At 41.3% G+C, this 14,062-nt stretch overlaps 1 protein-coding gene across 4 annotated transcripts in view; it reads right to left on the bottom strand.

Annotated features, from left to right (window-relative positions):
* The window catches only part of Iqch (IQ motif containing H), a 192,366-nt gene that overhangs the window by 65,601 nt on the left and 112,703 nt on the right, over positions 1 to 14,062 (bottom strand). For all 4 annotated transcript variants that reach the window (XM_052188070.1, XM_052188072.1, XM_052188071.1 and 1 more), the window contains one exon: positions 13,572 to 13,763. In XM_052188070.1, the coding sequence (XP_052044030.1) occupies positions 13,572 to 13,763 (192 nt within the window). The remainder of the gene's footprint in view (positions 1 to 13,571; positions 13,764 to 14,062) is intronic.

The raw sequence follows: 14,062 nt of genomic DNA, 5'->3' as shown, positions 1-14,062 counted from the left end.
AAACCTACTTTAATAAGGGTTCTTAAATGCTTCAACCTCCATTATAGCCCAGTTATCAAAGGTAGAGGAGGAAGATGGCTAATAGGACGAGGGGAATGTGGACCTGTTTAGAAGTAGTTCTTTGAAATGATTCCAATCTTCATTGTCAGAAGTCCAGTCCATTCCAATCAGTAGCAGCAGCTTGATCCAGAAGAAACCAAGAGGCTCTGCCAATCAGCATGAGTTCTTTGTTGTGTTTCTTTCTACCAAGTCATGACAAGTGAAGATTGGCGAAGAAAGCAAGGTGAACCAATGCAATAATTTTGTTATTGAAGACCGGAGTCAGTAAAGACTAGGGTCAGCAAAGACCAATGAAGACCACCAAGGTGAACCAATGCCAGAGCATCATCCACTGTCTGTTGGGTTATACTTACACCCTTTCTAAATATCATGTGTCCTCTCAAGCACCTGCTCCAGCAAAAATATCACATGCCCCTTTCCCAGAGAGCTTCCAGAGAAAACAACATGTGTCTGCTTCAGCAAAACATCCTCTCATAAGACAATGTTCAGAAAAACATCATATGACACAAATGAGTCTCCAAAGAAACCAGAAATTCCCACTCCAGTCACCTGTCTAGCTATATGGGTCCCTACCTCTATCATTGTTGAGATGATCCAGAGACAACAGAGCCTTCTGTGAGGAATGAGAACCAATAGGAAGCTCTCAACTCAATAGGAAGTCTACCTTCTTATGTAAAAGGTGTGGCTTGCTGTGCTAATTTCTTTTCTATCCTAAGTTATAATACTAAGCTTCATTAAAACTTCAAATATAAGTCACATTTCAGATGTTATTTCTGCCAGATGCAGGACAGGGCAGGGCACTTCATTTAAGCACCACATTTGGTGGTGAGTATTCATGTTCTGATACAGAGCAGGGACAAACAAAACTCTAGCTTGCTTTCGGATCCCAGGCAAACTATGAATTTAAGAGCAAACACTGAGTGATTTGTAAGAATCAGCTCTAGGGATGAGGCTGATTGTAATCCTAGAAATCACGTGCACACTTATTTTTTTCCAATTTCCCCAACATTAAAGTGATTGTTCTCTATCCTCTGCCATCTTCTAGGTCTTTGAAACATCTAGCTGATTCTGGTTGAATGCCCACTGAAAATCCAGAATAAAGGGCAAGGATCTTAAGAGTATATGATGGGCAGGTCCAAATAATTTAAATTATTTCATAACTCCCCCCAAACTCCAGTGGGTTAAATGCCATTAGTCAGCCTTAGTAAGTGATCGATATACAAAACAAAAATGCACCAAGAAGCAGAGTGCTCTGGCCTATCTCAAGATGATTTTCCAGTACAAGGTTCAGAGTCTTGCTAGAAAGGGCTAGAGAAGCTCTGGCTTGCCATGTGAAAGCAAGAAAACGGACTCTCAAAGCCTTGTCCCCAACCCCACCCACACCCTGGATACTCTACATGTTTTCTCTCATTGTTACTGTGCGTCACTGACCCCAGGAGATTCTGTGTGACAAGTTCCACAGACTGAGACATTAGACTTCAAAAGAAGGTCGTCTCCCGGAACTGGTTGTGGAACTCTTGGCTGGAGCAAACATATTAAACTGTAGTTCTCATGGCAATTTTTCTGTTTTGTTTTCTTTCATTCCTTTTCTTAGTTATAGGTAGGAACTAGGCCATGATCTCAAGCAAGAACAATGGGTACGAAACCATCCCTGAGAGATGGGGTCACTAACATGACCTTATCTCCGAGGAAAACAATGCTTTACTTTTCAAATCATTTACAAAATTATTATGATAGATAAAAACTTTCCCAACAATAAAATTTCATATGGCTATTCATGTGTCATCGGAGGTGGGTTTTAATATATGGTAAAGAAAGCCTTAATTAGAAAGAATTTAAATAGTTTAAATTTATGCATTGAAGATTTATAAAAAATCAGGCATTAGATGTTAAATAATAATTAACCATATGGGGTTGGAAAGTTAGCTCATTGGTTAAGAGCACTGACCATAAAAATTTATTAACCTGTTCTTGGGAATATGCCTCGGACGACCACCCTATTGAATACATTCTTCTAGAATTGTTATAGTTTGATGATTTATATTATTAATAATGATGTTACATATTCTGTTTGTGATTCACTGAACATGTAGTTTCAGAGTCGTGATGCTTGAATGATTTTTGTATTTTACTGTGCCAAATGATTTTTGTTGATATTCATGATTGTTTTGCTGGATATGGTTTCTAAGAGTTATTATGTTTGGCTTTTAATGTATAAAATCCCCTGCTTGAGAGCTGCAAAATTCACTCGTATTCAAACTGCCTCTGTGTTTGTTTCCATTTGTCACCACCAAATCCTTACTGACCTGGACTTCGAGGACCCTGAGCCCAGGGACCCCCATACTCAACTGGGGTGGTCCATGGCATTACTGTAAATATCCTGGCAGTGTTGAAGCTTCATGTAGAACACATGAGCACACAGCTCCAGCACGGGGAGCCCGTCTGGTCTCCAAATAGCACCTTTCTCTAGTCTCACATTTTAGTTCAACCTTCTGATCCATGGAGGAAGACTGTCTCTACCTGGAGGGCAGTGAAGCCTAGCTTTAAATTCTGCCCATTTCTGGAAACCTGAATATCAGAGAAAAGAAACCTTATAACCCAGGCCTCTCTCAGGAAAGTGGAGACTTCTTTTTGTTCAGCACCCTCCTTTTGAAGGGAGCCATCTACTCCATTCCATCCTGCTTATTTATTTAAGTAACTGTACTAGAGGGAAAAAATGTGTCCTATTGGGTGATTTTGTAAAGGAAAAAGATAGAGGGGAAACAGTGAAGGAACAAATGATAGCCTCGTAGTTTGATTTAGAAACTCCATCAACTAGAGACCCAGGTGCCAGCTCTTCAGCAGGACACTCCACAAGACTGTGCAAAGACTAAGTATGACACACAGGGGTACACTTGACATGAGGAAGCTCATTACTTTGTATGTTAACTTACAAAACAAACACACAAGTCACAGCCTCTGTGATATGCCTGGCCTCTACTACTATACCCTCGCCTCCCTCAAACTTCCTTGGTCATCCTCCCTAGCTCACTCCCTCTTATTCTTTCTTCTTCCCAGAAGCCTTCTCCCCCAGCTGTAATCAGGTATCTTCCCCCACCACCCTGCATATCCTCTTAATAAATATCTTAAGTGACAAAGACATTAGCTTTGACATCAAACTTCCCATGCCCAGGAGAAGACTGCTCCATGTTTGTGCAATGAAGCCAGGCAGTAGGAGTGTAAGGAGCTAGTCCTTAATAGCTGGAGTTACAGAGTAACTGGAAATGGGAATCTCTTGGCAGACTTCCTCCTTACTGCCAAGGCATCACCTGAAGGGCCAGCTACTTTAGAAGTGCCAATTCTACTTGGGTAGATTTTACAGGATTCCCTGCCTCTAAAGGCTTCAGAAAGATAAACGAGGTGACATATATGGAGTGTCATGTCAGTTGCAACTTACTATGTAAGGGTCAGGAACTTACAAGGCTTCTGGACATGGTGCCAGGCTGCCACTGCTACTCTGCTTATGAAGTGAGGCATTCTGCCACAATGTCTAGCATTTGCACTCTGCACAGAACTACATCAAGAAGGTGCATTTCCAGAAGGAAATCTTGCTACAGGGATCTGGAGGAGGCCTCGTGTCTCATCATGAGAACTACAAGACTGGAGGCACTGGCAGTGACATTCAGTGGGGGATGCTGGGGCACTTAGAGGGAGCTTGAGATCATGATTAGCTAAGTAATAATAGGAGTCAGAGGGTAATAGTAACTATTTCTAAAGGTTTGCATAAGTCTTAAACTAATACCTTAGTGCCTCCAGCCTTAGTGCCGATGAAGAGACTTGTTCCTCCACCTCTACAAAATAAAGGCTATAATAACAATGATGATCATTTGGGAGTTTCAGCTCACACATTCAAGTAAGGGAGGGTATGCATAACACATGTATGTCTATCATATGTCTGTCTTTCTGTTATAAACCAGGAATAGAAGTATATGTTTACAAACTTGCAGTGTAGAATTAGGGGGTAATGACAAGGTGACCAATTCAATGCTTCCCAGAGCCTGTCATCTACACTGCACAGGTCATGTAGGGCCAGTTATTCTGGGGTGTGTGTGTGTGGGGGGAGATATATATGCTTGTGAAGCATAAATGATAGAAAATTATGCTTCATTTTTTAAAAAAATATTTCAGGATGGGACTGGTTCTAGGAATGCCCTCTGGAGCTCGTGGCTAGAGGGCATCCCTTACTCCAGCTCATCGTCATCATTGCAGAGACTGATTTGCTCATTTATTGTGCAGCACCCAGAATCATCTCTCTGAGTTCTCAGTAATAGTGATGACCTGGAAATTTCTAAGGCATCCTCAGAAGGCATTTGATTTCTACTGACCTGACTGACATAAACTAGAGACTCCTTTCTGTTATGCCTGTATCTTACTATGTAGCTTCTGAGCTCTGGATGAGTACTCTCTATGTCCCTGCCTTGTTCAGAGACTGTGTGTTGCAGCGTGAACAGTGCTGGGATTGGAACTGGCTGGTGGCACAGAGGTGAGCAGAATAACATTCCACACTGAAGGTGAACTTAAAGGACTGTTCAACTTGTAAAACTGCTATGCTCATTTTAAAGGTAAAATAATAGCTTTCACTTACTGAAAGTTTACCATGCTATAGCCATGTGCCAGGGTATCCTACATTTACCATCTTATATCCGCTGTCTAGAGATACTATCTTTATTTCATGTCATATAGCTAGGAAGTAGCAGAAATTGGGTCTAAACCCAGTTGCTACCAGTGTGCAGTGATAGAGTGGGATCTGTGCCTGTAACTGCCATTAGTGAGCCTGACACTCTGGTCACATTATATCAATTGTAGGTGTGATGCTAAATATGGAAAATTGGTAGAATAGATATCTGTTGTTGGCTACACAGCATATGTGCCCCCTCTTTCAGATTAAGGGTGCCCCTCACTTCCTTTCAAAATGGTTCTTCCCTCTTCTTTGCTATGGAAAATTGATTGAGGGGGGAATTCTAATCTCACCTCCAATGAAGCATAGTAGCTTTGCTGGTACAGTATAGGTGTCTTAGTCAGGGTTTCTATTCCTGCACGAACATCATGACCAAGAAGCAAGTTGGGGAGGAAAGGGTTTATTGAGCTTACACTTCCACGTTGCAGTTCATCACTAAAGGAAGTCAGGACTGGAACTCAAGCAGGTCAGGAAGCAGGAGCCGATACAGAGGCCATGGAGGGATGCTTCTTACTGGCTTGTTTCCCCTGGCTTGCTCAGCCTGCTCTCTTGTAGAACCCAGGACTACCAGTCCAGGGATGATACCACCCACAAAGGGCCCTCCCCCCTTGATCACTAATTGAGAAATGCCCCACAGTTGGATCTCATGGAGGCATTTCCCCAACTGAAGCTCCTTTCTCTGTGATAACTCCAGCCTGTGTCAAGTTGACATACAAAACCAGCCAGTACAATATGGATGTGACCCAATCACTTGCTAGGAATCATCTACTGGGGCCTCTGGAAAGAAAATGCATGTTCTTCTGAGTTGCTACCTGATAAGATGTTCTTTCTTTCTATTGCCTGGACCAAGAACAAATTTTGGAAGCCACTGGCAGCCATCTTGCAGTACAGAGAACCACTAGCCTTAGGAAGGAAGCAGCCTTACACATAGTTCAAAAAAAGAGATGGAAAACTGTGGGTCCTTGGTGACATTGCTGAGCCACTATCTGGAGCCAGTTTCTCTTTATAGAAAAAGCCATTTAAGTTGAGGTTCTGTTACCTGAAGCTTAAGCATTTTAAATGGACGTAACAAATGGACAGGCCAAAGCATGTCCTCCGAATCCACAATGGTAGCTGTAATCCAGCGGATACTCAGACCCTCCTGCATGGTGATTACTTTCACAAAGTTTTCATTCCTTCCTTTCCACTAAGAGAGTTAGGAACAGTCCCCCTTTAGGGCGCAAAAATATGTCGAAAGGATGAAGAAAACAATGAAAGTGTCTCCAACAAGTCAGAAACTACTTCCCATACCTACTTAAAGTTTAAGGACAGCTTTACTACTCTGTGTTTAATTGTTAATGGAGAATTTAAAAATCAAATATGCCAAGTTTGTCTTCGATGAGATGGAAAATTATGCTGCAGTAGAAGGTAACATAATGTAAAACAACCAGCTTTACCAAAGCACACAAATGCTTTTGGTATGTAAAATTGCTTTGTAAAATATTTGCTCCATCTGCTAAAAGCGGCAAAGATAATTTTCCCTTGATAGCTAATGGCCCATTTCGGGTGTGTGGCAAGCGATTCGCTGCAGTGGCGGCTCTCATTAAACAGAATGTTGAAAACGCGGTATATAATTCCATACTTATGTAGCATTATCCACTCATTGCTTCTTGAGGAGTCTGTCCCTCATTATCTAGGCCTCTACCTTGCACCAACATGCAGGCCTAGCAGTTGATTCGACTTGAGAAGCATTTTGTCCAACTGAGGCACATATGTTGTACTTCCATTCCAAAGCTCAGCACAACTGCTTCACTGCAGCCACAACCACCAGAGAAGTTCATTCCCTTGCCACTCTCCAGCACTGACTGCTGTTTCTCTTTCCCCTCACCACAGGGAGCAGAGCTGTTTCCTTTCTTTCTTTCTTTCTAGGCTCATCCTGTCGCACTGCATGCTGGGGGTTTTCAATAGATAAAGATTAAGTGCTTCTAGAAATTCTTAATTGAACTTTGCACATACACAAAAGGAGCCTCCACTCCCCCCCTCCCCCCCCCCAGCAATACTGCCTTCACACAAGCCTGACAATCGCTGCCCTCGCTTCCTGGTCTATCTGTGATTTCTCTCTTAAAAGAGTTGTTTACATTACACCCCAAATTACTTCAACATCTGCTAAAGGAACGATTAGAAATAAATACAGTAATCCAGGGCGGCTTAAAAAGAGAAGAAGATATTCATGTTTGGGGAATGATACTGAAAAGTAGTTACTGCAGCAAATGGCTGGGGAGAGACAAATATTCTTACCATTGGAAAACAGTTTTCAAGGAAATTATACTGAAGTGTAAGAATGACAGCCAGTAGATCCATATGACTGTCTTAAAGATTATACAGTGTTTTATAGTGGAAACCATGCTGTGCTTAAATCAACCATAAGTAGAAGTAGCCAAAGTAGTAAGCTGCCGGAAATAGGTTTCTTCCTATCCATGTAGAGATTTGGGACATGCAGAAAAATAACTGGTTGTGAGGACTCTGGGCAATGATGGACGCCCTTTAATTGCAGACTGAAGACAAAAGGAAACACATTCCCTCAAGTAATGGGGAAGGCTGAGTTTCAGGAATGAAACAGATTATCAAGAGAGTCTTGTATTTTATTCTGTGCACAAGAATGGGCACACAGCATTGTTTCTCGATCAAGAGAAGAGAGGGACCTTTTTTGATATTTCCACACATCACATACATAGAGTCAGGAAGATGTAGCAGTGTTGCAAATTGATTGTTTTCTTTCCATAGACGATGCACAGGACTAGACCGGTGAATCCCACAGTGTTTTGTCTTGAGTCTGGCTCAGTTACAGAGAGCCCTAGACTTCTTAAGGCTGTGCCTGGTTCACCAAGGGGCACTGCGGGTTTTCAGCAGAGCAGACATTTCCAAAAGGGCTCCAGCGGGACCTTCCTAGACGTGAGAACCCTGGCCACTTCCTGTCCCTCTTATCTTCTGCTTTATTTCTTCCTTCCACGCAGTTACTGTGAAAAACTAGCAGTTAAATTCAATTGATGCAAATTTTTCTAGATCCATATGGCCGCCAACCCTGGAGCTGAAGCGGCGGCAGCGCCTCGCCGCTGTTCTCAAGCCTTTGCCTCTCCTCCAGTCCCCAGATGGTGGGAGTAACATTTAAACCTCCTTTTCTCTGCCTTGTACAATAGACCTTGGCACCATTTCAACTGTTTACTCCGGTAATTAACAGCTCTGATACCACAACAATTACAACTCCTCCACTCTCCACAATAATGCTATGAATTAGTGAGAGCTAATGGCTGGAAGGTAGAGTGTTTCCAGACTGTGAGATCTGTGCATTTTTAGAATAAAATAAAAGGTACAAACAGCACGCTTGCAGTAGACAATGATTACCTAGTAATTAGTTTACACAAAGCTTCCTATTTAATGGCAAAACGCTGTAATTAACGTGTGACAGAAAATCAAAGGGTACTTTGTAAGCATATGAAAAATTAACACTGCAGGCCCATAGCTTTATGTACTGATTAGAAGCATATTAAATCAATAGGACACACAAGCCAACAGCTTGTATGGCTGATTATTATAGGTCCTCAGAAGGGGTGCCCAGGCTTTCATTTAACTGGGGCGGCAATTTTCCTTCTCCTGTCATCATCCTCAGGCACAGAGAAGCACCTCAAACTCAACCCTGGCAGCACCATGAAAATAACCACTGAACTGGAAGAAAACGTTCTAAGTCATTCTCAGAGCTAAGAAAAAATATGTACATGATTAAGACTTTCCAGTGATCTTGGTGACATGCTGCTATACTAATTAGAAAATATGCCAACTGGAACCAGAAGCATCCAGACTCAGTGTTTTGGTCAGAATAATCTCTTTCTTTATCAAGCCTCTTTATTCAACATGAAGAAAGCTCTAATGAACACAGTGTTTTCTATTCTCAAATGGTAAGAGGCTAGGATGCTATCTAGGGTTATTCTTTTAAAAGTATTAATTAGGAAAATCATAGCATAGGGACAATTAGATCATTATTCTGAGTTTTTGACAGCATCTTGTATAATGATGATGCACACTACAGTAGTCTTGAAGGCTACAAAGCCTTCTAAATAACTTCTGAATTGCTGAAGAACAGCTAATTTGTATTTATTTGCTCACCATTGCTTATATTTTCTCATAATACAACTTTAGTTAATATTCATAATAAAAAGCAACAAAGCAACAATATCTTAAACTTTCATGTGTTAAGAATATTGCTGGCCAAGTCACAGGGTACATTTAACTTTCATTACAGCTCCATGTGATGGGTGCACTGTTATCTATTTCCAGAGAAAGAAATGGCAGCCATGGTAACTTGGTCGTGGCTGTTTCCCAGGAACCTCTAAGAGAGGCGGATCAATGGGACCTCATGAAGTCATGAAGCCAGCCACCCTTCCTTTAGCATTCACTCAATGGCTGAGGTTTCAGACACAGATTGACCTATTGTAACTTTTGTTCTGCTTAAAAAGGTTTACCACATAAACCTGAATTATGTCTAGAAATAAATAAAACAAAAACACATAAAATTTCTGGTAGCTTGTGTAAAGGAAGAATAAGTTGAATTGCTTATCTTGTTTTTAGTGCTACATCTGATTGTGAAGGTAGGCTACTCAATATGTCATAATTTATAGGCTGACTCAAGTGTGTCTCCCTGTGAGTGGGCAAAAGGTAATATATATAATTCTCTGTTGACAACTATGCATGTTGACAGGGATGCATGTGGTGAGGCATGGGATTCCTGAGCAGGTTCCTCCCTTCTACAGCTGAGGTGTGCATACTGACAGCTCTCCTCACCTCCCAGTTCACTGCCTTGAAGGAAAGGGAAGCACTCAAGAGTAGTGAGTGTGGTCCAGGGACATCTGTGCTTTGAGGAAATCTGTGCAAAGTAGAAAATCTGCCAGAGCAGCAGTAGGTGGAATGGGCCACACACGGCTGGGGCCTGGGAGGGCAGGGGAGCTTCTCTAGGATTTAAGGAAGTCTCCTGTGCGTGCACTTAGCTCTGTGTTCTGCTAATGGTTTTGGAAGCCACTAGCATCTTCTTCTCAACACAGCACACACAGCAAGAGTCGGAGCACTGTTGCCAGATACACATCCTACTCATGGGGCTTTCTCCTAGGGAAAAAAGGCAGAATTTGCTTTTTGTTTTTTGTTTTTGTTTGTTTTAAAGGCATATACTATGTGGACATTTCTTTGGTCCACATTTTGAAAAACAAGAACAGAACAAAACTGGAGAAGAGCTTAAGTTTTCAGACAGTTGACTGTTTTAGCATGTTAGAATTAATTAATAAAAGGGGGAGCAACCATTAATTGTGATGAAGAGGAATAAATGGGGAAATGGCTAAGTTCTTATGTTTAATTAGATTAATCACAATTATTGAGGCAATGAGAGGCAACACACATTTGAGAATTAGTTCAGAGAATGAAAGCAATCTTAAAGGTGATTTTATACTTACCGGATTAGACATCTCTCTAATATTGCTATATTGCCTTTTTACTTTCCTAAACATCCTGTGGTGATGAGTCAGTGCCTCTTTGAACTCACCTAATAAAGCCTACCACGTTCTGCAGGAGGCGCTCAGCTCAGTCACTGAGAGTGGTTCCCTTTACTGCTTACAGGCTTCCCAGGGGAAGCTTTTCTGAGCGCACCGTGGTGGTGGCTCCTCCTTTGCAACGGTATGTTTGTTTGCCACCCTAGTTCTCTAGTGATAAGTATGGTTTAATCTGCCTTTCTAAGTTTGGGAGCCCTGGATTCAGATCTTCCCTTTGGGTGATGCTTAAATGAATACCAAATGTCTAACATTCTAACAGTAAAACAAAGGAGTATGAGAGATGGAAGATATGCCCTCTAACAAATAGAAAACAGCCACAAGAAAGACTGAGCACAGAAAGCAGACTGCGGCACCAGCATGTGTCAGGAAGATGTCACTCCTACAAGTGTGTGAAGTCTTCATTCCTACAACTGAAACAAATCCCCTGACTCAGAAGCAGGAAATCGTGCATTTGTTCAAGTGGATCACAAACCTTAGCAAGCAGTGCACACTCACCAGCTGAGCTTATTGGGACCCAGTGGGAGAAGCCCGAGGAGTGACAATAGGATGGCAAGCAGAGGCTTGTTACCAGCCTCAGGGAAGAAGGAAAATTTGTGTTTTGTTTCAATGCAGCCTTTCTGCATTTTGAAATATGCCCATGTCTCCATACTGAACTCTCAAAGGTCACTAGGCTCTTTAGCATCTGATAACTCATGTGACTTTGTTTCAGCTCTTAACTGCAACCAGCCAAAGCTCAGTTCAAAATTAGAAAAAGAGGAAAAAGAGGCGATGCTTGTGTTGTACGTCTGTGCCTCTACTGGTTCCCACCTACCTCTAAGACTAGTATCTGCAAAAGACCCCACAGCAGCGCCCACCACACAGCACTGCTTTCATCTGTTGTCTACAATGTACCAAGAAGAGAATTCACAGCATCATGTCACAAACTGCTATGCAAATGATGCTATTTGTAAGTATTAACATAATTCAGTGCTTACAGTCATATTCTCATTTCTAATAATTCTCTCAGAATGGAGTCTTTCTCTGGACTCTTAGCCTGCAGGATAGTCTTTCATCAAGAAGCTGAAATTTTTAATAACCTGCCAGCATATGTTTTGTATGTGCCAGGCTAGGCTTGGTGACACAACATCGTCATTATCAAAAGGAACAGGTCTACAGACTGTTGAAATAGGACATTAAACACGCTTGTGTTCATTAATGCTTTGATGTCTAAATGCACACCATCACAATGGTCTTCTGGAACAAAGATGCATTCCACCTAAATTCTCAATAAATGCCCTCAGTTCACCTCCACTCAGAGGAGGGTTTCCCTTTGAAGGCATAAGCTGTGCTTGAGAAGAAGGGAGCAAGCCACACACGCCTTGTTTTTATTTTCATCTGGCTTCTCACACATCACAGCCAAGCACAAGTCAGACATTATAACAGGATGTCTGAATAATTATTTTCCCAGTTAATTTTTTTAAAATGATTTAAAGAGATCATTAATTATTTAAGAGTTTCAAATTTAATAACTTTAACAACAGTGCTAAATGTATTTGATAACAATTTAAAATGGCATAGTTTAAAATAATTGAAATTAAATCATCTGCAGTGAGGTTTCAAACTATAATTCAACCAAATGTCAGTACTGTAAATATTTTTAAAATTCAAAGTCAAACATTTTGCATTTATCATAGTCTAATGTCAATGTAATTCTTTAAAAATTATTGGTTTGGTACACATGGAGGGACCCATGGCTCCAGCTACATATGTAGCAGAAGATGGCCTTTTCAGACATCAATGAGAAGAGAGGCCATTGGCCCTGTGAAGGCTCGATGTCCCAGTATAGGGGGATGCTAGGACAGGGAAGTGGGAGTGAGTGGGTTGGTGAGCAGGGGTGGGGGGATGGGATAGGGGGTTTTGGGAGAGGAAATGAGGAAAGTGGCTAACATTTGAAATATAAATAAAGCAAATATCTAATAAAAAATTATTGGTTTGAAACATTAAGATCAGAAAACACTGTACACAGTAGTGTTTCAGTTCTTTAAATGAAAGTGCTAGACTTTTCCATGGTTTAAACTCAAAAGCTTTGCTTCAAAAGGACAAAATCCTGTTCAAAGAGAACATAACAGAAGTCTCTATGGGTCTCAAAATTAAATACATTTTCTTTGCTTTATTTTTTTTTCTAGAAGAGTAATTCACTTTGGTGTTCTTTAAATAATATGTAAAGAGCTAGCCATGACAGGCACTGTGTTTAGTCCACTCACTGTTGGAGAGAGAAGAAAGCCCAGAATAGATCCTGGGGAGGACCGACCATTTATCAAAGGGAACTCTCCCTCCTGACTGATCTCGAGATGTATTCATCATCTCACGTGCCCAGGAATAATGTGGCTCCCACCAGTGTGCCCTTCTTTTCTATCACTTGTGTCTTGATTCATAGACTTCTGTAGTGGGATGCACAAAGCAGTTGCAAATCACTGCACAGTCCACTGCTATGCATGCTAGAAGGAAGCAGTAAAGGAGTTTGTCTTTCAATCTTCTTTTTTTTCTACCAGGTTACCCAAAACAGGGTCATGCAATAAAGAGTAGCTGAGTATAAGGATACAATGTGAGGCAGTGTTTAGAGGTCAGGTTAAACATTAAGCCACATAAAACTATCAAGCAAACTTGGAACAGACTGAGGCTGTATAATTCATCTCACTGACATATATGGAAGGGTTTACACACTCCACACATAGTGGGAGACACTGAGCGCACTATTCAGCTTTGCTTGGAATGTTCTTCTCGGGTCTATTCTTCTCTGAGCATCTCACAGGGACTGGGAGTTACATAAATTTCTTTGGAATATCTTCAAAAACATGGCTTCTGACAGAATGCTATTATACATTAGCTTCCAGTGAGCACCATTTGCTAGTGGGCTTTCTCATAATAAAATAGAGCTAGCTTAATCCCAGCAGTTGACAGAACACAGGGTGCGCTCAGGGTGGAGGCCAAGACTTCCGGTGCTCCTGGAATATGGCACTTCAGTCATTTCATAGCTATCATAATCATTTTGAAGATGTGGGAGGAAAAGACATTTTGGGGCCCCAAAATGGACATTTACGTATCCCAATAAGTCCATTCATGCTGTACGTTTAGACTGAGGCCCAGGCAAGGCTGTGCTGAGAGATCTCAGAGCTGAGTTGGGAGCAAGGACCATGTCACCTAACTGCACAGCCCTGTGGTGTAAGTGAACAATGAACACTCACTTGTGCCCACTTCTTCTTCCAGTCCTCATGGCCGAATCTGTTCCTCTCCTTCAGCACCCAGGTGTAGCACTGCAGATGGGAAGGGATGTCACAAAATGCTGTCCCATTTCCTCCAAATTCTGTGTTCATTTTAAAGACCCAGCGTCGGATGGCCAGGTTATCAGTCACCAACTGGCTCAACTGTTCGATCATCTGGGACAAAGGTACAGCAATATTAAAAAAAAAAACAAAAACCACATTTCCTTTTTGTTATAGTGACTTGCTTGTAGTACTGTGAGTGTTTTTACATAGTCTGTTCATTAGGTTCCCTTTGATTCATTAGTACAAATTTAAGAAGTTTTAAGTGATATGTGATATAAAGAAATCACTAGCCAATGGGATAAAAGCCAGTTTTAAAATACAATCATATTTGTGAGAAATTGAAAACTATTATTATCATACCAACTTATGAAGGAAAAAGGAAAACTTATAAACATCTATAATTGAATCCT

This window comes from Apodemus sylvaticus, chromosome 7, assembly GCF_947179515.1.
Source record: "Apodemus sylvaticus chromosome 7, mApoSyl1.1, whole genome shotgun sequence".
NCBI classification, from domain to species: Eukaryota; Metazoa; Chordata; class Mammalia; order Rodentia; family Muridae; genus Apodemus; species Apodemus sylvaticus.
This window is presented reverse-complemented; position numbering and strand designations above follow the sequence as displayed.